Here is a 27,729-nt window from a genome sequence, read left to right as displayed (position 1 = left end):
TCTATCACCGACATGTTAACTTTATTTTTTAACATTTATTGCACCGCGACAACAGACACTTAGATGAATAACAAAGCGGCTCTGGAAGCTTCTGACACCACATATTTTTACTCAGCCCCCTTTTGTTGCTATTTTTTGTCCAAGATAATCGATTTTTATATTTTCTCCGCGTTACAATATTATAATCCAAGGGTTCTGAAATCCCTTTGCTCAGTGGCGCACCCAGAGGGGAGCCAAAGGGCGTTTGCAAAAAGAAAAGAAAGCTGTGTTTTATTCTTTAAATAAATTTTTATAACCACCTAATGAATTTTATTGAATTATTATTAAGAATATTTTCATCCGTTCAACTCGGCTCCCCTCGAGAATAAATCCTGAGTGCGCCATTGCCCTTTCTAACTCGTCAACATGTTCTTTTATAACGAGCACAATAATTTGATAAATGAACGCTTACGCGCAATCTTTTGAAAATAATAGATCTTCCCATTTCGCCATCTATTACTAAACTCAAAGCCACCGCGTGGCCAACAGGAACTGAATCACTGCAACGTTACTTAACTCCCGTTTGCGCAAACCTGTCCATTACAGCAGGTAGCAGTGAAAATCAGAGAAGTAGAATCGTACCGCTTCCACAATCTTCGGAAGCAGATCTTCCACGCGAGTTATCAGTTGCATTCGGTGAGTCAGTCACTGTTCCACGACAACAAAGTCTATCGATTAAAATATTTATGCCCCTGATATTTACACGGTTGGAGATTAAATAGCGTATCTTTATCGTCCCTCCCCACGCAACTTTTTAAATGTCACGCGCGCGCTCAGAGTTGCGAGCTTATTTCCCGACGAGATGCGGCTATCGAAGTCTGCGCTCAAAGCGTCCACTGGGTCTTCTCGCTGGGGCTGATATGTAAAGCCGCTTAGGCCTCGCTCTTCCGTGTAAATTCCATTACCGCTTTCTTCCTCTTTTTTTTGTTGTATTTTTTTGTTTTTCCTGTGTGTTTCTAACACACAGGATGGCGTTTCAAGCATTTCGCTTATGTTGCCCAACGAACGATAGTCATTTTTCCTTTTTCCCTCCTCTCTCCTTCGGGTCCCAGCAGCAGGCGACGCACCGGGAGACAGGTGATGGTCACCCATCTTTCCCCAGTACGCCGCCCCGTGTGTTTAACTTCGGTGATCTTACGGGAACCGGTGTTTCCATCACGGCCATGGCCGCTGGTGCTTTCTTCCTCTTTTTATGCACACTGTACGCGAGCCTTGCGAAAGCTGGCCGTACGCAATGAAATCGATCGAAAAGATTCATCGGTGATCGCGCGCGGCTCGCTTTCTTAAGCGGCTTAGAACAGTGGGCGTTTCTTTTCCCCGAACCCACCGGGTTTCTTGCGATCGCGTAACACCGTTTTGATATCGACGATGCAGAAGAAGTTGCAACGCCTTACGACGAACCCTGTGAACTCTCCTTTATCTCTACTCGACGCGAAGCAGTCGATCGGTTATTATTCTTACGAAATTACACCGGTTTTTTTACATAAATCTCAGCAGAAAGCTTCTAAACTGTTCTTTATGAATACCGGGCTTCATTAACCCTCGTCAGACGGCATAGGTACAATTGTAACTTTTGCGTTTTCAAATCGCGATAACTTCTTTTCGAGAAGCCGGGGAGGGCTGAAGTTTCGTGACATCTCTAAATTTTTGGTCCAGATTATATAGACCAAATTTCAGAAAAATATCTCATCCCCCTTCCGAGATAGGGGGTCGAGTCGAGGGTTGCATCAGTAACAGCGGCATAGGCACAATGGCGCCCCCATATATTTTGTATGAAGATAATGCAAGACAAAAAGAATGCGATTTATTTTTAATGATAATGTTATTTTATTCTAAAAAAAGTAAGAGAATAGATAATTTACATTATAAAAGAAAATTTGGGATTTTTTTATTGACTTTCGTTGAGTCTAAATGTTATCAATTTATCGTACAAATTATACCGACAGTGAGAATATTCAAATAAAATATGTGAGAGTGCAATTGTGCCTCTGCCGTCCGTTAACGTTGTAAAATTGTGTCGTCTGACGAGGGTTGATTTCAGTTGTTCGCGTTATTGGAACAGCAAGAGAAGTTGCTATTTTTATTTGCTGCGAATAATTGGAAGAAATAGAATTACCGATATCGCACGGTGGTCGTCGCGTGTTATATTTATCTACTTCCTATTCCATTCCACACCGCGAGGTACTAATCCTATAATAAATGAAACGAGTTCATTGTTTCGACTGGAATGGATCGAACGCAAGCAATTTGCCCGTTTCTGCCGAGCGCTGATATCGATAGCTTGTCGTTACGTTTCGTATAAGCCGCGACGTGTTATCGTTCCTAAAAGACAGACCGATTGCATTGCATAATTAATTCGATGTCCGTGGCTTAGCTTATCCGATGTAGAGGAACAAGATAATGTAGGTGTTTATCCCTCTGATATAAAGTCCCTGTGTGGGGCAGAAGTGCGGCGAATCGCGGGGGGATATTCGAGAGTGCTTCTTTTTCTTATCGATATTTGCACTATAGGAAAAGGTGTGTTACGATAATGCCATTACTTCATCTTTATTACGCGCCCCGATTTCTCTTTTCATTAAACAGACAAATTGATAAGGAATTTACTTCTCACGGATTAAATGATACGTGAAAAACACGAAATTTAATCAGTTATTTGCGATCGGTCCTAAACAATTAAGCAGACACGGATTCAGCAAATATGGATCAGAACAAAAGCGAAATAAATCGGACTGCGTGGGTTACATAATAAGAATAAACATTAAGCAGATGCCAATTTAATAAATACCGATTACAGTCAGAGTTACGATTGTTCGTGCAAATTAGAGAATATTTGCATCCTCTCGATCGAGGAATTGAGGAGTGATTTTCCAAAAGGACATATTTGCATTTTCAATAATGGTAAATTACATCCCCCAGTGGCACAAAACACTGTAAAACAAGTTTAATTCCTTCTAGGAATTGAGGAGTGATTTTCCAAAAGAACATATTTCCATTTCCAATAATGGTAAATTACATCCCCCAGTGGCACAAAACACTGTAAAACAAGTTTAATTCCTTCTAGGAATTGAGGAGTGATTTTCCAAAAGGACATATTTGCATTTTCAATAATGGTAAATTACATCCCCCAGTGGCACAAAACACTGTAAAACAAGTTTAATTCCTTCTAGGAATTGAGGAGTGATTTTCCAAAAGAACATATTTCCAATAATGGTAAATTACATCCCCCAGTGGCACAAAACACTGTAAAACAAGTTTAATTCCATCTTGAAAAACTCAAGTGCAAATACATGTTTTATAAAAAAAGGTTTTATTTCCAAGTTTATCTGATGACATAGTGAAATAATTTTTAGTCTGAAACAAAAAGGACATATTTCCTACGCTCATCTAGAAAATTTTAATGAATAAAAAGGAAGTTAATTCCATAAAGTTACCTAAACATATACTATTTGCAATTAAATGTGGCAAAACAAAGTAGCCACAAACATATAATATTTTGAAAACGTTTTTTTTAAGTTAATACACGTGTACTAATAAAAAAAGAATTTAATCAGGATCCACAATTTTTTGGGGTTATCACAAATTTTTGCTACCTGTGAATGTGCCTTTTTGAAAAATCACTGCTGAATTGTAATAGCATCGCGTGATTTCTTCTTATCCATTGTCGTTGGGTAAGACAGAGAAGTGGGCGAACTTGTAGTGCAATGTGCTATTGCACTTTCGCGGCGCGGCTCATTGTGCGGTTAGAAAAAGAATCCGGTCAGGGCAGGTGCGAATAATTCATGCAAATGCACCGATAGATCCCACTCGTTTTTTTTTTTATTCTGGACACTTTATATAGACGCGATCGACGCCGGGCACGCTGCGTCGCAAAATGTATTCTGCATTACTAACGACGAAAATAGACGGGCAAGTCTGCGCGCATAAAAATAGCGATAATTGCGGCGATATTAAATAAGGATCAAACGTAGCGCGTAAACAAATTCTTCCGCTTTCACCAGCATTCTACATATTTAAACTCCACTATCCGCGGCTATCAGACTTACGTACACCGCGGTACCTCTAAAAATATATAATTTAATTCCTTTATTCGTATCAGCTCATTGCATCAGCAAGATACACTCCTAACATTTTCTTAATTGAAAGTGAATCACGTCAGCGGATTAGAGTATTAAAATAAATTGCTCGGGGGGGGGGGGGGGGAGGAAGTAAGAAAGATAACTAAGAAAATACATACGTGACTAAAGCATCGTTTCGCGGAACACTTAGCGTCCCAAATAGCGAGGCGTTAAACGTTAAAACAATTTCGCGCGGAGCCGGGCTATGCAGAGTTCCCGACGTCGACAGCCGCGCATCCGGCGGCAATTATTTTTTCATGCTGTCGATATGTCCGCGGCGAGGGAACTCCGCAAGTCCCAAGGCTTCGTTCACGGAACTTTAATTGTTTTCGCGAGCTTAGCTGACGGTCGTGCAACCGTTGTAAATTTAGAATACTCTCTAGGACGCGCGGCGCTTCGGCGAATTGTCGCCTTCCGAAAACAGCCTTACTGCGCCGCGTGCACGCCGGCCGAACATCCGGCTCACGGTTGACCACGGTTCGTAATCGATACTGTGGCGAACCCGTGAGGTAAACCACCCGATAGCTGGCGCTTTACCAGCGATTGGCTCATGTGTTTATTAACGCACGATAGAAGAATGTGTAACGCGCATCTAAACGATTCCATAACGCAATTGCACCGAGGAGAAGCGCCGTGCCGCGAATGCCAACTGGTCCCCGAGATTCGCCGCGCTTCGCGTCCCGATACGTACACCCGTTTCGGTATCGGGTATGTAATCGGCGAAGTGGTTTGCGTAATAAAACGCGACGATTCTGTCTCGTCTCTGGGAAGCTCTACTGAGGGAACAGCGAGGAAATACATTCTTCCATATTTTCTCTTTTGTTACATAAATTTGAGTTTCCTCAATTTCCGTCTCTCCGCTCTATTGTACGAGTTCGTTCACTCTTCGCGCTGGTACTATGTGGAGAATAATATTCTAAGGAATAAGTTTCGTAATTCATATATGTTCGGGAGCCTCGAAAGAGTTCCTCGGTCGATGGGATTGTTGAACTCGCGATCTTCGGGTCCTCTTATTCTGGGCTCCCATTTAAGAGGGGTTCTTATCCCGCAATATTCCTGGAATACTCTTAGCGTCTCAATTATTCGATTAACAAATATAATGGAATAATTTTTACAGATACTTCGAAGGAACGAAAATTATTTTAATTTGTTAGATCCTGCGTCTTTTTAAATTAAATAATTCGGTACTGTGACAAGTTGCTTTCGCCTGATATTGCTTGTGAAAAACAGTGACGGTTCTTTCTCTTTTTCACCATCTAGTAATTTCTAATGATTAATCCAGATTCCCAGTTACGATTGAATTGCGCGCGCGATAAGTTGGGCGCTTGTCGAATTATCGCGCACCCGCGAAATTGGAACATTTTGGGGGTAAAGTTAACGCTCGCTGAATCATTACGAAACCCCATTGCGGAGCGGACGTAACTTCGGCCGGCCGATACGAAAGACGGTGCTCGTGAAAGCGTTTACGAGTTTTAAAACGCGCGAAAGTGCGGAATAACAACACCAGAATTTCAACACCTACGGTTATGGCGCCGAGTTATAGGTCCTGATGTACTTCGATCTCGAAGTGCCTTAAGGGGGTATACCCGTTTGAACCCTCGGAAAATGTATACATTTTGTGGATTTTTTTACAAGTCAACGGTTTGATGCAGATTTCCCGTTTTTTAACTATGTTTACATAGTATTATGAACTACTTATAAAAAAAGTTTCAGTTAAAAAACTATTGTTTTTCGGAAGTTACGGATACATGTCCGAAAGTCTCTCGATTTTAGACGGCTAAACGGTGGCCCTAAAAACTCGCGCTACGTTCAACCAATTTACTTCAAGTTTTGCATGCAGAATCATAATAAGATTCCACATCGTCCAACGAAGGCGATTTTGAAAATTTTGAAAAATAAAGAAATGGTGAGAGATCAAAGGTAAAGTTAAATTTTTCTAAGAGAAAAATCCACCTTTTTCCTTTATAAATAATAAACGGGGAATCGAAATAAAAAAAGCCTTCGTTGGACGATGCGGAATCTTATTATGATTCTGCATGCAAAATTTGAAGTAAATTGGTTGAACGTAGCGCGAGTTTTTAGGGCCACCGTTTAGCCGTCTAAAATCGAGAGACTTTCGGACATGTATCCGTAACTTCCGAAAAACAATAGTTTTTTAACTGAAACTTTTTTTATAAGTAGTTCATAATACTATGTAAACATAGTTGAAAAACGGGAAATCTGCATCAAACCGTTGACTTGTAAAAAAATCCACAAAATGTATACATTTTCCGAGGGTTCAAACGGGTATACCCCCTTAATCTCTCTACATCAGGGATGCAAATATTTCCAATGCAAATTCGCTAAAATTCAATAGGTGATTATAAGAATATACTTAAAGAATAGAATCCAGTTTTCTTTTCGTTTTACAAAGCGCCTTCTGATTCAAAATTATTATTTGCAGATTCTCTTTAAACACTCGTTCATCCACGATTGTTCCATGAATTTTCCACGAAGCCTCAGCGCTCGACAAAAATTCTGTATCGCTGCACTGATTCGCTATCACAAAGAGATATCAATTTCTTCCCCGGTTATCGGGCTCTTATTTTTTCGTTAAGTCTCGTCGCAACCAGACTGAACTAACTTGAATTTAACCTAATCTTGCCTTTTCTCAGACAAGCTAAAAGCTTCGATTCGGTGATTATTTTCGGTAGGGGTTGTTTTTAAAAGCGGGAAACCTAGAAACAAGAAGCGATCGATTATCTGACGCGGGTCAAAGGTCGAACGTCCCCTGTTAATCGTTATCTATAATTGTTCGCGTCTCGATTCTTCGACGATTCAATGAATCCCGCGTTTAAATATATCGGATCGGCAAGTGATGCGCGCGGAAACTGCCGTCACGCTTTACCGGCGGAACGCGCGACGAAAATGTTTATCGATCGTTCGTAATTGGTCCGTGCATCGAATTATTTCGATATCTCGTGCGTGCAACGGCTCGTGTACGATTTATCGTATCGAGATGACATTTAAATATATAATTCCCGCGATACGATTAAAACCGCGCGATAGCACCGTTCCTCTTTTTTTTTTTTCGTTAGTGGTTATCCATCGGATTGCTCGTTATCGCGCGTGGATCGTATCACAACAGATTTATGATCGATCGTTGCGGCTCGGTAGTCTATTATGGCGAGGCTTTCGGCCGCGAAATTGTAATGCCCGAGCTAAAGAAGATAAACGTTTTCTTTTTGAGAGGGTTTGCGAACGCGATGGGAACATTCGAAGCCGCGGTCAGATGTGCAGTTTTCTCGTGGATATTTTAAGCCCTGGGAGCACTAAAAATCCTTCTCTCGCCCCGTGGCTTTTTTTGCGCTAATTAAATAACAGAGTACGATTAAAGGAATATATAAAATAATAAATGATATCGTATCTCCTGTATAATATTAATTTGCCTATTAAATTGGGAAACTTGTCGGTGATGCAACGCATACGCGATAAATGGCACCGACGTCCGGAAAATTAATTGAAAATTCGCCGCGCCGAGTTGCGAGGCTTGGAAGAAAACACAAAGGATGAAGAAAATTGAATGATTACAAGCGCGTTAGCTGCTGCAAAAAGTTTAATTACGTAGGTAGAGAGTCGTAAAAAGATAGAAGCGGACGAAGGGTTAAATTGTCTGATAGGCCCCGTGGAATGCTGAGAGCTGATTAGCGAGTTAAAAAGAATCCAGCCGGATGAACGGCTACGACGAACCCCGGAGAACCAGAGACGGTATTAGAGTTTCGTTTCGTCTCGTTCCACCTATACGCGAAAGTCCCTGAAACGAGAACTGCCTACTTCCGAGTAATAAAGCCCAATGCCGTAATCATCGTGATTTAACGACACCGACCCAAGTGCCCGCGGAGGGTCGCTCCTGGGATCGTGCGAATCGTTTTCCCGACGCTAGCTTTTCGTGTCTTCTCCTCTCGATTGCACGCGTATCAATGTACGCGCCGGATCCATTAGAGCGCCACAGCATTTGAATAGTCTTGAAATTTCCGTCGAACAGAACTCGTTTCCTTTCATGAACAGTTTATATAATACTTTTATATAATATTCCGGAGCATCTAGGTGCTTCCTCGCATTGAGTCTTGTTTTTTTAAAACATCAGATATGTTGCTGTTTTATTTCTATTTTTAATTATTCATTATACTTCTCCATTATTTATTATTCTAGTAGTTTATTCTTAGTCACAATTCTATTTATTATTATACTATTCTTATTATCCGATACTGTTAGAATATAATGTTTATTCATTCAAGAAAATAAAAGTTACACAGTCGATCGTCAGTATAATAATAATAAGAACTGTGTAAAACTTAAACTAAAAGTAATAGAAAGAAAGAGTAGTCTTTAGCGCGATACAAGTTAACCGTTTGGAGGGTTTTCTCGGACTGAGAAGCGCAGGGGTCGAGAAGACCGTTTTCCCCTCTTTTGGGTCTCCTGTAGCGGAAGAAAGGAAACTCATAAACTACCGGGTCCTTAAAGTCCCTGACACTCTAACTCTAGGAACAGTCTATCGTTGTACGCATTCCAACAGATACTTTTAATACTTCTGGAACAGCGCTGATATTTAGTAGAGATCCCTATTTCACGTGTATTTAAATACACGTGTACACGTGTATTAAACGTATCCGTATCTCAATCCGTGTATCTTTTAGTACACGGGTACCCATGCACTATTTCACGTGTATTTAAATACACGTGAATTTAGATATTCGTGTGTTTATAAATACACGTATATTAACGTATCCGTATCTTGATTCGTCTGATTTTTAATATCTACAGATATCCCAGAACTCTGGGGGATTGCGAAATTCATAAAAGAATTAATGTATTTAAATATATTTACTAGAATAATATGCGGAAAGTATGGTTTTACAAATTTTCAGATTGCAACTAATAACACAATTATAAAATTAACAAGATTTATTTAATCGATTACCTATTTCGATACAAAAAATTAAGGCATTACTGGTAATAAGCGAGCTTCTTTTTAGACGCAACGATAATCCTTAAAATTGAAAAACATCACTCGGTTTTATTACACTTATTGCTTAAGTGACCGCCATTGCCCAATTCTGATGAAAATACACAAATACGTTGATACACGTGTATTTAAATACACGTGAAATAGTGCACGGGTACCCGTGTACTAAAAGCTACACGGATCGAGGTACGGATATATGTAATACACGTGTACCCGTGTACACGTGTCTTTTTACTACACGTACCATACCATGGTCTCTAATATTTAGGAAAACGTGTCTTCGCGCACAAAACTAAATAGTGCAGCGTGCGCAAGCAAAAATATTTTTGAGTAAGCCGCTTTCCGTTCCTTTCGTGATTGAATTTTGAACAAAGCACGTTTTCTTTCAAGCCTTTCATTTACGGCCTCAATAGGGGCCGGGCGGCCTGCGTCGCGCGGCTCGGGGCCTGGAGGAAATTCCGCTGCATGGCCAGGAGCGTTTCTCCCGCCAAATCACACCCCCGTTACGGTGGAAGCGCGCCGCAGACGCGCGAAGTAGGTGGCGCGATTTGGGCCCGAGAAATTGATTGACATTGGGAATAAAAACTCGCACTCGAAATATTGTGCAGTTCATCAAGGAACTTAGTCATTCACATATACCTTCGCTAGTAACATACATACGAGAACGCAATCTGCCACGGGGGATCGTTATCTGGTGCATTGATGACCACGATACCAACTATTGGAACGAGTTAAGATAAGAAACGTTGAAAAGCATGAAAATGGTTTTCTTCAACGTCTTCCATTGGACTTCGTGAAACTTGGCGCAATATAACCATTAAAACTGTCGTAAACTTTGCAGCAGACAGTTGCTGGTTGATTTCTGTAAAAATTAATTCGATCACCATCGACAATGTTGGTAAAGATTGAGACGCACCCCTCTTACCGCAAGCTCCTCAATTGAGAACCCCTTTAATCTCTAGAATTATAAAAGATTTATTAAGAAACTCATTGTTCCAAGACCTGGGCGTTGCGTGCACAGTGACTCCAGCACAGCGATCTCTGCCGCGATAATGATCCATAATTCCTTAGAATTCACTGGTTATTATGAAACAGAAGAATTCCGAATAAATTTGGACGAAGTTAAGTAGCGTATAAAGCATGAATATGGCTGAACCCCTTTGTATGTTCGCGTACAACATCCTCGCGAATCGTGAAACGCCCATCGAGGAACGAGCACTTGCAGGTGTTGCAATAAACGTTATTCAGCGCAGCGTAGTTAGCGATCCTAACGAACCTCGGTATCTCGATAAATAATTCAGCAGCCGATGGGGACTTTTGTTGAAAAAAAAAAAACGAAACAGGAAAGCATACCGGGGAAATTAAGGGGCGTAAAGAGTTCCGGTGCCGTGGAAATCACAATTCCGCGGGGGCAGCCAGCACCGACTGCTTCCAATACCAATTAATTCGCGCCGTGGTTACCGCGACGCGTTCAAAAGCTGCAGCCCCCACCGTGCTTCCCCAACTTTGCAGCGAGTAATTTAGTGCCGCGGAGGACCTGCGTCGAGGAACCCCGAGGGGTCAATATTTCAGGCGAGTTAAGAAGCGTAAAGCCTCGTTTCTACAGAGCCGTTTGGAACGGTACCAAAGAATGTAGGATAATCGCGGGCGACTCGCGGCCGGCGACGGATAAAAAGGAACTTGAGCACCGCTTCGAGGAAATTAAGAAGCGTAGGCTCTCTCCCGCGGGGATCGCAATTTCTTCGCGTATTTATGCGCTCGCCCGCGAGTTATACAACGTTAATTAAGCAGCTCATCTACCGGGTACTGTATCGCAAGTTATTCCAGCGTTGCGCGTTTAATGATCTTTAAATACCCCCGTTAACGATGCAGCGTCTTGCGTCGAAAGTCGCTCGCCGTTGCGTTTGCTTACTCCCCTCTCTTTCTTGTAAAGTGCACGCTCATTCTGAATTTCACAATTCGCGTGAGTCACCGGGGATTCGCGGATAAAGCGTTACAGCTGGGCTTTCCGAAGAATCCGTAATCCGCAAATTAAGATCGCATCGATCGGGAACGCGGCTCGAGCACCTTTCGACCTCTTTCGAGGCAGTTGCCGGGCGCCGCGCGACCTATATTCCAGATTCTGGGTTAACTCGTGGAAAATGATCGCCCCTGCAGCGTCGTATCGCTTCGATTATCGTCGCTCGAGTGTATCAGCAAACAGCTGGGGATAGGAGAGCACCGACTCGAAAGCCTCGCCTTCGGAAGGCACGAAATTCGTGTTTCGATTCATTCGAAAAGGCGCGGGATTGCGCAGGGAATCGATTGTGCCGAAGCGCGAGTCTACGAGTGCAATTGGCAGGACCACTGAAGCCTGACCCAAGGGGCCCAGGTAAGAAGGCAATACAAGGATCCTTAACGCTAGATTGATGTGAAATGAGTCAATTTGACTCAAACATCAAAATTTCAATTTATTTATATATATATATATATATATATATATATATATATATATATAAATTGTTTTGAATACAGTTCCTTTAAAATAATTTTTTTTTTAAATTTCAATTTAGAATATATATATAAATTGTTTTGAATACAGTTCCTTTAAAATAATTTTTTTTTTAAATTTCAATTTAGAATATATATATATATATAAATTGTTTTGAATACAGTTCCTTTAAAATAATTTTTTTTTATATATATATATATATATTCTGTTTTTAAAATACATTTTCCGCAGATTGTTTTATTACATTTAGCACAGACGCCCTTAGTTCTATTTCTTTTGCACGATAGGGGAAAGTGGGTTAGTAAAATCGAGTATGCGGGTCATTGTTTTTCTAAGACAAGAGCTGCGATATGCAAGCAACGTATGGTGTTACATTCAGGTGGACCTGACAACGGTGTGAGATCAATCGCAGCGCTAAGACCGTCGTAGTTTTTCAACCAGAGAAGTTTAAAAATTTCCAGTTGAAAAGTTGCAGCGTTGCGTTGGTGAATTGCCTTTTTTATACCACTTGGATTTAATGAATCCATTACGGTGAGTACTGCATTGTATTCTGTAGTCTTTACACAGTATTTTTACGTTTTGCCCGGCTCTTTATCGCATGTTGAAGTGTAAATATTTAATGTTTAGTAAATCACCTCATTTGGGGCAAAACCTGGTATTTGAGTATGGGGTAAAATCCGGTACCCATACTTTCTATGTGTGGCGTAAATGTATTATAGAAACTGATTTCTAATCTTTAAAAAATCCAATAATAATTTTCATTATACGTATAGATCGCGGATGGGCTCGTGAGATTTGCACAAATATTGAGGAGGGCGACGAGATCTTTATTTGTGACTTTTGTGCGCTAGATAAATTAAAATAAATTTACATACAAATTAATATTTGTTAAAATATATCTCCTTATGATTTCTAAAATAATAGTAATAATGGTTTTACAATTATATCATATTTTATTGCGTTTTTTTTGGAGCCAACTAGTTTTTTCAAATAAGAACTCTCAAATTCTGATTCTGTGAAGTCCAATTAAGATTTCTAGCGTCCAAAGTTTACTTTGCCGTTTGACTTTATGCTTGCAGGAAAAATCCATTAGGCATCCAGTTATGTCCCACTTTCCCCTACCTGAACTTGACAATTCAACCGTTTTTCAATATTCCGTATATTAAATAGAGGCGTGAAAGTATTTTCGGCTTCACGGTCATAGTTACCGCACAGTTCTTCAGCCAATTGTAAAATAAATTCTTTTCTTGAAATTTTTACTCGAGCGACCTTGATTGCTGCTAAATCTAAGATATCACAGATTACTATATTTTCGCGCCATTTGATCAAGTATATCGACACCATACTTATCGTTGGTATTACTATAAAGCGTTATAGTAGCAATAAAATCGTAAATGCGTCAAACTGACTCGCTCCGGCAATCTAGTGTTAATAATCCCAGGTCAAGAACCACTGCATTGTACCTTTGACTTTACGCGCGTCCTTTTGTCAATAAAATTTCATTACCTTTTCCTTAATGGCTTAAGCTTATGGCCGTTTGCTTCACGCCTCGCGTGATGATCGTAATATTCTGTTTCCACTATCTGCTTCATCTTCGCATCGTTAGTTATTCCAGAATATTTTCCAACCAAACATTATTCGCGAAGGACACTTTTTAATCTCGCTAATGTGTCTCGAAATCCAGGCACGTGTTCTAGGTAATTAGGAGATTTATGCTGCTAGCTTTGCGTTTGTTGGACTTGCGGCGTTCTGGAAATAAGCTTTCCAACGGCGGCCGCGCTAATATCCTGAAATCCACGGCGCGTTGAAACATTCAAATTCAATTACCGCGCGCGATAAAAGGAAGAGCGCGGCGAAAAGTGATTCGCGCTTGTTTTCGTTCCGTTTTTATCTCGGATCTCTCCTCCGTACACCAGCCGCGAAAATAAGCGGTGTCTGGGATTTAAATGTCGCCCGGCGTGTAAGGTTCACGTGCCGCGGTTTCGGTATTTAATTCGTTGCTTTCATTCATTTATGCTTGCAACAGGGAGGTAATATATTAACCCATTAACGTTCAACATCTTCTCAAAAGAACACCTGCGAACGTTAAGATACTTCATCCCGCACAGCTGTCCCTGTGTCAACGAAAATATGATTTATTAAAATGATAAACTTTGAGAAGTGAAGTGTCAGCGTTTATGAAAATTAAACTTGAAAATTAAAAATTATTAAAACTTGAGAAGTGAAGTTTCAGCGTTTATGAAAATTAAACTTGAAAATTAAAAATTATTAAAACTTGAGAAGTGAAGTTTCAGCGTTTATGAAAATTAAAAGTTGAAAATTAAAAATTATTAAAACTTGAGAATAAATTCAATTCACGTTTTAAGTCTTTAGTGGGTCCGAGGGATGATTTGAATTGGACACGCTGTACAGTCGTGTGTATAATTAACGATTATACATATTACTGGCGTTAGGAGTACCACGTTAATTTTCAAAGTTAGCGGGCAATCGCGGAATTCGAACGATGCGAATCGTCTCGTCCGAACACGAGAACGCAGCTGGTGGGGGTAACGTTTCGCGAACGACACATGTTAACGATCACGTCGAGTATCTCTCTGTGGTCTTTTTTAATCCTTCTGCTACTGCGAACGCGTGTTTCATCTCGTTCAAATTTGCCTTGAATCCCTCGCGCGAATCACGGTCGAGGGTTATTCGGATATATCTTCGTTCGATTTGTTACCCAAATTTCTTCGCATTCGACCATTCGAATGTTCGTCAAGTGTGAAAATATTTGCTTCAGATACACAGCATTAAGACTTATTAATAAAACATTGCTGGAAATATGGAGCACAAGATGAATGTGATTTTAACATAATTTATTTCTCAATTCACTTTATGTTAAGCACACGCTATGTATTATGTATAATACAGGATGATATTAAGATATTGCTTTTCCTGTGTAAAAGAAACGAAGAATACCATTTATTAAAACGATTCACTTGAAGAAATAAAATAAACTTCAATATGGAAGACAAGGGTGGAGATGGAAAGCTGTAGGCGTTCCTGCTATTCAAAAAGCAAGGATTATCGCCGATCTATGTCAATGGTAGTTCGAGGGTGGGCCGCGCGACGCTCGTCGCGCTCCGCAAGCAAAATGTTTTGCATTGGCACTAACGTCCGCGTGAGAAAACATTTAGCTGGCAGCAACGACACCGCCGCCGCGCGTCAAATTATTCGCGAGTAATTTCGGTCCTTTGCCTTCCATTTCCTCCACCATAACCTCCGCGGCGTGCCCGCACATCCGCGCGAACAGCGCGCACACATAACCTGCCAAATACTCGTAAAACTTCCGCTTGACGCGACCACGCGACCGTGCCCCACTGTCGTTCGAAACAACAATAATCGTCGTTTCCTTTCAAAATCGTTTCACGCCCGTTTCCTCGGCGTCCATTAAAGTCGCGCGGCTTCTTTACCCCGCAGCGTATCAACGCAAAACCACCGGCCGAGAGCCGCCTCTGGTAACTTGCACGGTTTAAGAATTTTGCCATCTGAAAATAGACTAATTGACTTATGTAATTCGGCGAAGCGCGATCCTTCGGATTTCGAAGCGGCGGCGGAACGATGTTTTGCCCAGCGAGCGTCGCACCGCGGGAGTATATTATTATTTACAGGGAAAGATCTTTGATCTCACCGGTATAGAGAGGCACTGGCGGATTCCGCGACAACGCGCGCCCTTATTGCGAGCGCGGAACGGACCAGTCGTCTGTCCACGGTGAGGCCACCGCGATAGGGACAGAGAAATATTTGCGCGACCAATGCCCGAATGGTCGATCCGAAAACGCACGTTGCGCCAGTGGAGCAGAGGCCCCCGAGGTTAACCTTCGCGGAGATTTCAGAGATTGCGCTCGTGCAGCGAGAACCTGGGAGGGTCCCACTGCTACGTATGCCCCCGACGTTCACCGCACGCCAGTAAAACAGCCAGGCAAACGTCCGCTGAAGCGCGCACGCAATAGGGAGGAATATCGTGATCCCAGAGCCTCTGGGAAAAGTTCGTACGCGCGGCGGTAACAACCGTTTGCACGGCGAGAATTGTCGCAGGGCGGAGCCTCGAGAGCTTTCGTTCCGGTCGGGAAAGCGCAGGTAACGTGTGTCGCTTCCTCCGGGTCACTCCGGCCCTCTGATCGATATGAATACGCGAGGGTAAACGACTACGGGAGTCGAGATGAGAAAAGGGATGTGCAGCGGAATTGTCGCCAGCGTACGCACTACCTATTGCGTATAGGCGCAGGGCAGATGCACGGTAGGAAGGATAGGAAGGCGAACGATAAGTAAAGATGGAAAATGGGATGTTCAATGGGGGGGGGGAGCGACGGGGAAGAAGAGAGAGGAGGCATGCTGTGCTGATAAATGTGTATTTACCGCCAATCTACGAACGTCCACAGTCCGGTCGTTGCAGCCCACGGCGAGAAGCCTGGTTTTCTCGCCCTAGCATGCAGCATGCAACACCTCTGCGCTCCCGTGGGCCGGTCCACGGCACGTCATCGGTCGAATCGCTCGCAGGAAATCACCGCGGCCGCTTGTCAACGGGCGATTTAGAAGGGCGCGGAGATCAGGGTTGGAGGCACACTATTCACTCACGTACACGCACTTTTGCTGGCAGGCGGGCTTAACCGTAACGCGAATAACGAGAATCGGTACGCGCACGGTGCCCACGGCTTATTATTGACCACTGCCGCTCTGCTGTGTCACGTATATTCGCGGGCTTACCGATACCCAATGGTTGCGCGTTATTGGTCAACACGGCCGAGATAACGAGTCGTCGGTGCACGGATATCGGTACAAGCGAAATCGCTAGGGAACGGCAGTTCAACCTTCGTATGCACGGCTACGATACGTCCGCGTATTGCTTTCTTTCAAGAACAACTGTGTGCTCAGGATTTTCAGGTCTCTAACGCCTGCAGTGGTGCCCCCCTGTAACGAGCGCAACCCAGGAGTGCGCGGCACATAGAGGACCTTCTGCGTGCAGAATTTTGGCTACACATTCGTTGGAAACGATGGTAAGAGAACTTCTGATTTGAAAATGTGCGGACAGGTGGCTTCGAAGGATGTTTAATTGTCGAATGTTCTTTAATTCGTTACATTCTTTGGGCCTTCGATTGACTTATTATTTTGTGGTATGCTTCTTTCTAAATATGCGATGGAAGTTTTCAGAATCTAATTATTAATGGCAGTTTAAAATACAAGTATGAAAGTACTTGTGGTGTAATTTATTTAATACACTTATTTTTCAGCAGATGGCTACGGATGCAGTTATATGTGTGCTGGTCTCCCTTACTCTGTGTGCGGTCGGGGCTGAAAAGCCACTAGAATCCCTAGGCGCCAACAGAAAGTCACCAAAGTCCTGGGAAAACACCGAAAACACACTCCCTTGTTTTTCTAGATCATAAGTAAACATCTTATTCGTTAATATATAGTTCGATTGGATTGAACCTCTTCATCGAATATATCATATACTGCATTGCCAGATTGTTAATAAAATCGACGAAGTATAGGTTAGACCTATTATCCCATGTAATTTTATCACACGCTCGGAGGCCTCGCGAACCCTCACGAACCCACTTACCATTTTCGTGTCACATGCAACGTTATCAATTGAAAGGTGGAATTCGATCGCAATCCTCCTAGCGGTTAGAATTGAAACTAAAAATGGTGAAAATTGCTCCGAAAAGCGCAAATATTAATCCATCTGGATTAATCTGGATCCACACCAATTTCAATAACCAAGTTTATTTCGTTAACAACTAAGTCTAAGCGTTAAATCAATTGGCCGCTAACTTCAGTCCAGCTCGAGTCGTTGAGCGGCAAAGAAAAGGGGGCTATGCAAATTTTTCTGTACATTTTTTGTGCGGTTTTATAAAGAATTTCGAAAAAAAGTTTCGAGAGTCTACGTACTTATTATATAAATTCTAAATCGTAAAGCGTCGTAGTTCTGTGAAGAATTACATAATTTAAGGACAGTACTACAGGAATGATGTCAGAATAGAAGCGTAAAAAACATGTAATTGATTAAATTGATTCTAATATGTATCTAGTCACTTTTGGTATGTAGTAGTACCTCTCGATAAGTTCATTTTGCCTCTAAACAAGTGATATTACTTAAATAACTTACCTAACCTAATTCTTTTTACCTGTTGTCATTTATATACGCTTCTTCTGTACTTTACTGAGGTGGGAGTAGAATTCAGCAGGGTTTAAGTGTATTCTACATGAAGTAAAGGTTAAATTGGGAAGATAATTTAATTCTTTATACGTTTTACATGAAATTATGTTGTGACATTTGTCTCATTTTGTTTAATTGACTACTCAGGTTACTAAAAATACTTTTCTTCTTATTACAGGTGAAACTTGAGAATATTTCTCCGTGGACAGGAATGCTCAACAATGAACACAAGAAAATAGTGATTTTATATAACCAACAAAGTGAAATTATATATTTTATACTTAATTATAACACTGTAAAGGCCTTTTATGCAAATAAAGTGGGAACTTGAGAAAAAACTGCAGAATACCAGAAAGCAACTCCCTAACAGAAAAGTATTTAACTATTTATTTGCAACTTTAAGGCGATGCCTTTGAAGCTGAAATTTAGTATACCTCTTTCCACTTCATGTTCTCCTGATATATTGGCCAAAATCTGGCGAAAATTTTCAGAATGCACAAAATTGGGCTTCGTAACAGGAGAACATGCCGTCGAAAGAGGTGGCACTAAGTAACGTCTTCGGAGAGAGAATCGAGGATGCCTTCGAAGCTGAAATTCAGAATACCTCTTTTCGCTTCATGTTCTCCTGATACCTGGGCCAAAATCTGGCGAAAATTTTCAGAATGCACAAAATTGGGCTTCGTAACAGGAGAACATGCCGTCGAAAGAGGTGGCACTAAGTAACGTCTTCGGAGAGAGAATCGAGGATGCCTTCGAAACTGAAATTTAGTATACCTCTTTCCACTTCATGTTCTCCTGATATATTGGCCAAAATCTGGCGAAAATTTTCAGAATGCACAAAATTGGGCTTCGTAACAGGAGAACATGCCGTCGAAAGAGGTGGCACTAAGTAACGTCTTCGGAGAGAGAATCGAGGATGCCTTCGAAGCTGAAATTCAGAATACCTCTTTTCGCTTCATGTTCTCCTGATACCTGGGCCAAAATCTGGCGAAAATTTTCAGAATGCACAAAATTGGGCTTCGTAACAGGAGAACATGCCGTCGAAAGAGGTGGCACTAAGTAACGTCTTCGGAGAGAGAATCGAGGATGCCTTCGAAGCTGAAATTCAGAATACCTCTTTTCGCTTCATGTTCTCCTGATACCTGGGCCAAAATCTGGCAAAAATTTTCAGAATGCACAAAATTGGGCTTTGTAACAGGAGAACATGCCGTCGAAAGAGATGGCACAAAGTAATGTCTCCGGAGAGAGAATCGAGGATGCCTTTGCAGTTGAAATTCAGAATACCTCTTTTCGCTTCATGTTCTCCTGATACCTGGGCCAAAATCTGGCAAAAATTTTCAGAATGCACAAAATTGGGCTTTGTAACAGGAGAACATGCCGTCGAAAGAGGTGGCACTAAGTAACGTCTTCGGAGAGAGAATCGAGGATGCCTTCGAAGCTGAAATTCAGAATACCTCTTTTCGCTTCATGTTCTCCTGATACCTGGGCCAAAATCTGGCAAAAATTTTCAGAATGCACAAAATTGGGCTTTGTAACAGGAGAACATGCCGTCGAAAGAGGTGGCACTAAGTAACGTCTTCGGAGAGAGAATCGAGGATGCCTTCGTAGCTGAAATTCAGAATACCTCTTTTCGCTTCATGTTCTCCTGATACCTGGGCCAAAATCTGGCAAAAATTTTCAGAATGCACAAAATTGGGCTTTGTAACAGGAGAACATGCCGTCGAAAGAGGTGGCACTAAGTAACGTCTTCGGAGAGAGAATCGAGGATGCCTTCGTAGCTGAAATTCAGAAAACCTCTTTTCGCTTCATGTTCTCCTGATACCTGGGCCAAAATCTGGCGAAAATTTTCAGAATGCACAAAATTGGGCTTTGTAACAGGAGAACATGCCGTCGAAAGAGATGGCACTAAGTAACGTCTTCGGAGAGAGAATCGAGGATGCCTTCGAAGCTGAAATTCAGAATACCTCTTTTCGCTTCATGTTCTCCTGATACCTGGGCCAAAATCTGGCGAAAATTTTCAGAATGCACAAAATTGGGCTTTATAACAGGAGAACATGCCGTCGAAAGAGGTGGCACAAAGTAATGTCTCTGAAGAGAAGTAGAAGCCTTGAACGAAAGTCGATAGAGTTTGAGAGTAGTGAATGGCATATTTAAAGTAGTACTTTAATGCGAAGATTTTTAAAACCACTCTGCGTGGAAGGATCTTTTTAGGTGTTCTTTTTAGCATATCTTTTATATGTGATTTGGAATAGGAAGGAGAAAGTAGTGCTCGTTAAATAAAAAAACTCTTTTACCACTTAACTGCAATTTATTCAAATAAGTGAAATGCAATACAATGAAATGTTACAAGTGTAACTGGGTTAGGTCTGGGTTAGGGGAGGGTTAGGGGTATCCGTTAGGGATTTCTCCACGTAAAAAAAAAAAAAAAAAGGTCTGGGTTAGGTCTGGGTTCGGCTGAAGCAGTATCTTGTGCAAATTTCATATCAATGAACCCAGTCGAAAATGCAGCCGGTTTAACGTCTTTTATGTAAAAATTCCTTACCTGTAAAGCAGAAATATACACGATTAATAATCGCTCTAGTTACAGTATGTGAGATTAGTTACATAGCATTGGCACACTCTAAACTCTAGACATGTCACACATATAAAAGCACGCACACACGCACAGCATTTCAACAGATTTCAGAGTAGGTAGTTGCTGAATTGGCTGCTTCTCGTGTCGCACCCAACGTTACCGACTGATTCTAAAATAAGATTACAGTGCTACGAGTGGTAGGAATTAATATTAAATCTTACCGGAAACATAAAATCTAAAACGACTAATTTCAATCAACATGTTGCACAATAAAATTATTCCCTTTACTAATATATTTTCATACGTGACAAAATGTTGTAACGTTTCTCCCATTTTCAATAATAGACAAGTCAAGTTACTAAAAATATTTTTCTTCTTACAGGTTTTAACTTCGGAATATTTCGACGGAATGATGGAAACCTTGATAGTAATCACAAGAAAATAGTGACTTTATATACCTTATACTTTATTGTAACACTGTAAAGGCCTTTTATGCAAATATATTGAAAGAAACTTGAAACAAACTGTATTATTATTCAGAAATACCTTTTACATATTCCTATCCAAATTCCAAATATCTATGGTATTTCCTTAAGAATACCATAGATTTCCTTTGTTAATAAGTCGATATTGAAGAAAATTTTGCAACTAGTGTCCATGGAATACTATTCAGAAATTACAAGCTTCGAGTCTTTCAAAAGCATCACATTAACCGAGAACTGTTTAAAGGCCCATGAAAGGCGTAGCTCTTGTTTGCTACTTTAAGGCGATGCCTTTGAAGCTGAAATAGCCACTAAACATTTGTTGTCATATAGCATATATTTAGGTTATATTTTCTGTCACTTCGAGGAGCCGACCACATAATAATCTCGCGTATCCAGTCTGCGCATTTTCACTAGCCCAATTCAACATTCAATACAATTTTGTATATATAATGTTTGTTGATAACTGCTTTCTGCAGAGGACGTGTAATAAGTGTATTTCATGTTCTGTTTCGGTGCTTTGCTAATAAAAAAATGTCTAACCTAACAAATTTCATTTTCTGGGGACATTCCCTCATCTATTTTCCCTTTTCACTTAGAATTCCTTACTGCTAACGTAGAATATTGTAGCATAAGCACATTTCAAGTAATTGAAATGTACAATGAATTTTCTACGTTTACAGTACCAGCCGACTTTCCGTTTAAATTTTTATAAGTATAACGGAACAGCTGGGAATTTCTTTCCTTATTCAGAATAGAATACAGAAATAGCAAACAGCTCCCTCTCGCGTTCACCGGGTAATCGTCGATCTATCGGTATTACCATTTGTTTGCAGAAAAAAATGCTGTAATACCGACCTGCCGAATCTGCCAGGTCACGTGACGTGTCTACCCCCTTAAAGCACGCGAGTCCCCAAATTATGTGATAGAAGTTTGAAAGTCAGCATTGGATGTTAGGTCTGTCCTCTGCCGCATCTTCGGTAACATACGTACCATATCTTTCTCGTGAATATTGAACGGCTCTATAAATAGTTCGGAAAAATTGAAACTCAATTTTATTATCCCTTTCGAATATGCACTTCATATATCAAGTTCGATTACTTTTTATTAAGAAAAGAAGAAATCATACGAATTTTCGTAACACATAGTTGAAGGAACTTCACTTGGTAAGTGACAAGTGAGCGAAGCTGATACAAACAAGCAGATAGTATAGTACCAAACGTGTCACAAAAGATTGTAAATAACTCATTCGTAAATATGAATTATTTCACGTATCACGTTATTATACGAAGTCCAGCTTCTAAACTTCTAAACCAACGAATTTATAAATATAAAACGCTTATAATGTCTTTGTTCTGTCCGATAGAAAAGTAGTGAATAAATCACGCGCAACGACTTCCTACTTCCTATATACAATAACGAATCCATCGTTCCGCAGATAAATTGAACTGTCGCGCGGTTTAACGGGTTTTAAAAATGACGCGTCGAGCCGTGAAGTTTTTTTTTTAATCATAATTATTATTATCGTTAATATCCATATAATTATCAATAACTACAAGTAAAACACAAAACAAAAATGGTGATATCTGTACATTTCTTTTCTTAAGTAATGTAGTAACATAAACTTTTTTTGTATACCAGTAGCCTATATAATAGGAAGAAACTAAATCATAATATTCACAGATATTTTACAAGATAGATAAGACACGAGACAGACACGCACGCCGCGGGAAACTTGAACTACATATACGTATGCATATACATATATTTTGTATATATATACATGTATGTAAAGTATGGTCACTATGAATAGAGTAGAAGAGAGAAATACAGAGTAGTTAGTGGAAGGAGCGAGAGTGGGGGCACAGGGGTACAGAGACAGAGGTAGAAAAAAAAAGAATAGTTTTCTGAAAATGAGTGAAACACCGCGACGTGAGCGTCTTATTCGTATCCTATTATATACTTATCCGTAGCTGTACTATATATGCTTCTTTATACTTATCATCTCGCTCGCTCACTTATACCTCTACACTGTACATATGCACAACGCATCTTTTACACTGTACATGCACACGCTCCACGAGTATCCGTGCTGCCTTAAATTAATCGCGTTTCTCTAGGGATCGCCAAAACACGAAACAGTTTGGACGCTTCTCGAAACAATAAATTGTCAAATGAAATCCGAAGAGAATATGTTCATCTATGTATATATATATATATATATATATATATACATAGATGACGTATATATATATATATATGTATATATATATATATATACATATATATATATATATATACGTATGCATATGTCGCACGTGTACACGGTCTAAAAAAAGAAACAAAATAAAGATATTAATTCGCGTAAAGAAAAAAAAAGAGAACAAGGGAAGAACGGGCATCCCTTTGTCATTTTAAACGATTTAAATGTCTGTGATCGATGTGAACGTGGTACCTCAAGGAATTGAAATACATGTTTTGACCATCCCTAATAGTTTTTCTTTACATAATGTATTCCTCTAGAGGCATGCGCCCTACACGCAGCAGCATTAATATCGTAAATAGGTAAGGTTTCTTTATATTACTTAATATGTTTTTCCACGGCTCCGTGTGATATAGTGTAATTTCTGGTCTATACACGTAAGCGCATTTATTATCCTCGACACGATCGCTAAAAGAGTCTATATGACACATCGCGCAATAGGTGACACAAGAGAGGGGGAGGGGGAAGGGGTAAAGAGAAACAGTGGGAGGGAGTGGGTGACGGGGAGAAGGCGGGGCATGGAAGTGTTTAAAAGAATGGGGCGACGTCAATGGACAATGAGATCGGTCGTACTGTATCTGTTCTCCCAGCACGACATACTTTGAGCCCCTTCTTCTTTCAATGTGCGGATTGGTACGTTTCTACCTAGCCTGATGCAATAACGTTAATAATAATCGATAGCAGCGATAATAGTAGTAGTAGAGTAGTGGTAATAATAATGGTAGTAGTAGTGGTGATAATAGTATAGTAGTAATAGTAGTAATAGCAGTAGTGGTAGTAATAATTAATAATAATTAGTAATAATAATAATGACAATAATATTAATAATAATCAAAGTAATAGTAATAATGATAGCCGTACTAATGATGATGATGGACGACCGTAATAATAATAATTATAATAATTACAATTATAATTATAATAAAGAATCAAAATAAGAATATTAAAAATTCTTTTTTTTTTATAATGTACATAGTGCTAAGATGATAATAATGATAATAATATGTTACATCCTGCTATGGGAAATTTATATTACATTAGGGATAAACGCTTCTATCTTTTTAGGTAGTCCTTTCCTCGCTCTTTTCTTCATCGTTTTTTTTTTCACTAGAGGTCTAGATCGTAAACATTTTACTTTCTAGTTTCGACACGAGCGGCAGCAGCAACAGCGGCAGCAGCAACTATTGTTTACGGTAATATAATACATAGGTATTTATAATTATAGAGCAAGTATTTTATACAAAAAACACATCACATACCGCGCGGACCAGAATTCCGGTCACCGTTTTTATAATGTTTTTACCTTTTTTGTTTTCCTCGTCTTTACGCAGACAAATATATCGTTAAATAATTAAAATCACAGTAGTTATGCCCTCGCTGGCTCGCTTATAATTTACACAGTATCATTTAATATATCTAAGCCTTACTTAAAATAGCTCGTGTATGTATGTGTTACGTTCTCGTATGTGTATGCGTATGTATACATATACAAGTGCATATATGTATACGCGTGTTACGGGTGTATAGTGAATAGGGGCGGGGATACGTTAGTATTTTCTTTTTCCTCTATTTCTTACTTATGAAATTCGACTGTCCATCTAGAGCAACGGTAGTTTATTGGTTTACTGTTTTCCTAGAGGAGGGACGCGTTTCTGTACGAGTTCTCTCGGTTTCTTTTTCGTTCATTACATTCGTGTCTTACTTTTTTTTCTTTTCTTCTTCTTCTTCTGTCGAGGACATCGCGTGGTTTTCCTTTCCTTAACCGAAGGTCTTCCAACTAAGGGCTGGGGTTGTGCCTGACCCGCTTGTCAGAAAGACCAAGAGTGACGTCGGTCGATCTCACAAACGTTGTCAGTGGACGGGCGTACCGCGAGCCATTTGAAACATGATATCGCGACCCCGTGTAACATATTTTGCAAGAGAGACACGCTCGGTGATGCACGCGCATTGACCGCGCTAGCCTCCCTACGCCACACAACCCCGCGCCTCGTTTTTAGCCCCTACGATCTTCTAAATCGGCACGATTCGCCAGAATCCGCATAATTTGATTGTCACTGATATATATATGTGTATATATATAGTATATATATCCCCGGGAGAGGGAGAGAGCATTTTTACTCATTTTCCTCGAGAATATACCCTCCTCTCATTTTGTTGTACGACTCTGCAGCACTCTGTCAGAGGGACACTCCAGGCTTCATGCCACATGCGAAGCGTCCTACGGTGCGTGAAGGCGAGAGATATTAGGTAGATTGCAATCCAGTAGACCACTGGTTGGCCTCAAACCGTGGCGATGACGATGAGCAAATGGGCGATCTTTGCGACGCGGTGTAACAGGTCCGGCGCGATACGCGCCAGACTTTCGTTCGCAAAGTCGCACGACGGGAAGATGTGGACCACATACGCTGGCTGTAAATAAATTAAATAACGATGCATTTCTTTCCCTTTTCTTTTCCTTCGAAATATTTCTTATCGCCCATTAAAAGATACAAGCGAATATTTTGAACGATCTCGATAAAAGATGATGATAAATTATCTTCTATTTAAGTGTTTCTTTAAGAAATAAAACTTCTTTGGTTTCGACGATATTGCTATCGAAAAGAGTACGAAAGATCGGGTTTAATGTGATCCACACACCTGTTGCGATCCTGGAGCAGCGATGTTAACAATTCCAGCGGCCTGCTTTTGTTGCAAGTACATTATAAATCCAGTTTGGAGGTTCTTACTCTGCTGCAATACGTCTACCTCGTCTCGACCGCATGGGAGTGCGAGGAGCATGCAATGTTCGTTGTCCATCTGCGAAAGAGAAATTAGGAAAGTTAATACACGTTCTTTGCCGTGAATAACTGTGCTACAGTCTCAAATGTAACGCTCAAACAAATATTTTAACGACCGTTTACATAGATCTTATGCATCCCACCAATTGCTGTTATTTCATTAACCATTTGATTACGATGAACAGTTATGCGTTCAGTAAATGCGTACAGCTATCACTACAGTTAACAAATAGAACAGAATGGTTCCCCCACTCGACGTACTATAAACGTTTAAAAACTCAGAGCTTAAAGAGTTAACCCATTCACTATTAATGCAAACTTAGACTTCCCACCACAATAAATATTAGTTCCCTTTATTTCCTATTCTTTACGTCCCCTTATTTGTTACGTGTGTACACATCTCTACGCCACGTCTACCCTGCTGGAGCTGCCAGTTCGAACCGCATTAAAAAATTTTAAATCCGGATTGATGCGGTTTTCTTCCCGTAAATTCCAGATTGAACCCGATGAAATATTTTCTATCGGTTTCAAACCGGATATGCGTGTAAAAATCTCGACGGTATGCATCCCGTGAATTATTTGCTCTGCCAATCCGGATCGCGACGGACTCGAAAGAGCTTGTGGCATTTCCAGATTGAATCCGTAAGATTTTTGATCCGCAATTTCAGATACGAAACTTCCGGGTTTATACAAATGGCAGTTCCTGATAGAAATTGATAAATTTCGCACATGCAAATCCTGTTTCGTCCATCGATCTGGATATCCGCATTGAACCGGATTCGTTTTTGAACTGGCACAAATCACTGCTTGAAAATCCAGGTAGTACCGCATTGAACCAGATAGATCCAGTTCAAAATTCAACGCGGTTCTAACTGGCTGTTGCAGCAGGGTACGCATAAAGCACATTTTCTTAATACGTACTTGCATCTTCCTCGCCACACCCTCGACCTGAGTCTGTTCCAGCCTCATTCTCTGAGCGATCCTCAGCGGCGGTGTAGAGCCGTCGCTGTTGCAAGGCAGACTGTCCCTGGCTACGTTGGGATTGCCAAACACGAAGTGCATCTGCACCGCGGCCTGGTCGTTCTTAAGAGCCAGAAGCCCCTGCCACATGACCGGGTAACGTTGGAGTAGCATCTGAAACGAGTCCGCCTGGGGCGGCACCTGTGAGGCGTGCGGTGGAGTGACGACCTGGTGTTTTCTGGGCCTGTCCGGCGTGATGGCCCTGTCGCTGGGCGCCTCGCTGGCAGCGATCGGATATTGAGATCGCAGGTGTGCGGGCGGTGGCTCATAGAATCCGCCCCGAGCGACGGTCGGTGCCCCCGTCAAGGATGGATTTGCCCCTGCGTTGTATTGCGGGGGCGGCGGCGGCAGCCTCGCTCCTCCGTGCAGCATATAAACCTGAGCCACCTGAGGGCTATCGGTGGTGCGATCTTGTGGCGTTCTTGTGCCCCGCCTCAGTTCCAGAGGCGGACTGTGGCTGTCCTCTATGCCAGTCTCGAGCTTCGGATCCAGCGGTAGGTGAGGGGATCGTGTTCCTGGAATGTGATACGCTATGCGCGGAGCTGTCAGGGCTTCCTGCTGTGCACGCAAATACTGATACTGGAGCACCTGCGGATGCATGTAATGCGGTGGCAGCTCCCCGCCTCTCGTCAGCCCTCCGTAATGGTTCACAACGTCGCCCTGTGCAAATGAAACAAGATATTTTAGACTCGCCTGTAACCCTTGGGACATTCCATGCGAACTCGGGCAGATTTCGGAGTAAGTTTTCGTATAATTGCTGAAA

General features: G+C 41.1%; 2 protein-coding genes and 3 long non-coding RNA genes across 16 annotated transcripts in view; 2 read left to right on the top strand and 3 right to left on the bottom strand.

The window, feature by feature from the left end:
- Sky (GTPase-activating protein skywalker) overlaps positions 1–16,573 on the bottom strand; it is a 45,491-nt gene extending 28,918 nt beyond the window's left edge. For all 5 annotated transcript variants that reach the window (XR_013086338.1, XM_076819221.1, XM_076819223.1 and 2 more), the window contains exon 1: positions 16,049–16,573. The gene's annotated coding sequence lies outside the window, so the exon portion shown is untranslated. The remainder of the gene's footprint in view (positions 1–16,048) is intronic.
- The window catches only part of LOC143372726 (uncharacterized), a 37,261-nt gene extending 20,052 nt beyond the window's left edge, over positions 1–17,209 (top strand). Inside the window, exons 2-3 of the long non-coding RNA XR_013086343.1 lie at positions 16,574–16,686; positions 16,924–17,209. This is a non-coding gene — a long non-coding RNA (uncharacterized LOC143372726). The remainder of the gene's footprint in view (positions 1–16,573; positions 16,687–16,923) is intronic.
- A 7-nt stretch (positions 17,210–17,216) lies between these two features.
- LOC143372724 (uncharacterized) lies at positions 17,217–18,175 on the top strand. Of its 2 annotated transcripts, none has more exons than XR_013086341.1 (2): positions 17,217–17,687; positions 18,028–18,175. It is a non-coding gene; the product is annotated as an uncharacterized LOC143372724 (long non-coding RNA). The 2 variants fall into 2 exon arrangements; XR_013086340.1 differs by having other exon boundaries at positions 17,217–17,906.
- LOC143372729 (uncharacterized) lies at positions 17,719–20,425 on the bottom strand. The gene is made up of 2 exons (XR_013086347.1): positions 20,368–20,425; positions 17,719–18,187 (listed from the first exon to the last, which is right to left on the bottom strand). It is a non-coding gene; the product is annotated as an uncharacterized LOC143372729 (long non-coding RNA).
- Positions 20,426–24,916: 4,491 nt separating this feature from the next.
- LOC143372705 (uncharacterized) overlaps positions 24,917–27,729 on the bottom strand; it is a 113,108-nt gene continuing 110,295 nt past the window's right edge. For all 7 annotated transcript variants that reach the window (XM_076819198.1, XM_076819193.1, XM_076819196.1 and 4 more), the window contains 3 exons: positions 26,868–27,626; positions 25,807–25,965; positions 24,917–25,578 (listed from right to left, as the gene is read on the bottom strand). In XM_076819198.1, coding sequence (XP_076675313.1) covers positions 25,450–25,578; positions 25,807–25,965; positions 26,868–27,626 — 1,047 coding nt within the window. In that variant the 3' untranslated portion in view covers positions 24,917–25,449. The remainder of the gene's footprint in view (positions 25,579–25,806; positions 25,966–26,867; positions 27,627–27,729) is intronic.

Source organism: Andrena cerasifolii, chromosome 8 (genome assembly GCF_050908995.1).
Source record: "Andrena cerasifolii isolate SP2316 chromosome 8, iyAndCera1_principal, whole genome shotgun sequence".
NCBI lineage: Eukaryota > Metazoa > Arthropoda > Insecta > Hymenoptera > Andrenidae > Andrena > Andrena cerasifolii.
The sequence above is the reverse complement of the archived record's forward strand: the minus strand, read 5'-3'. Positions and strand labels throughout refer to the sequence as shown.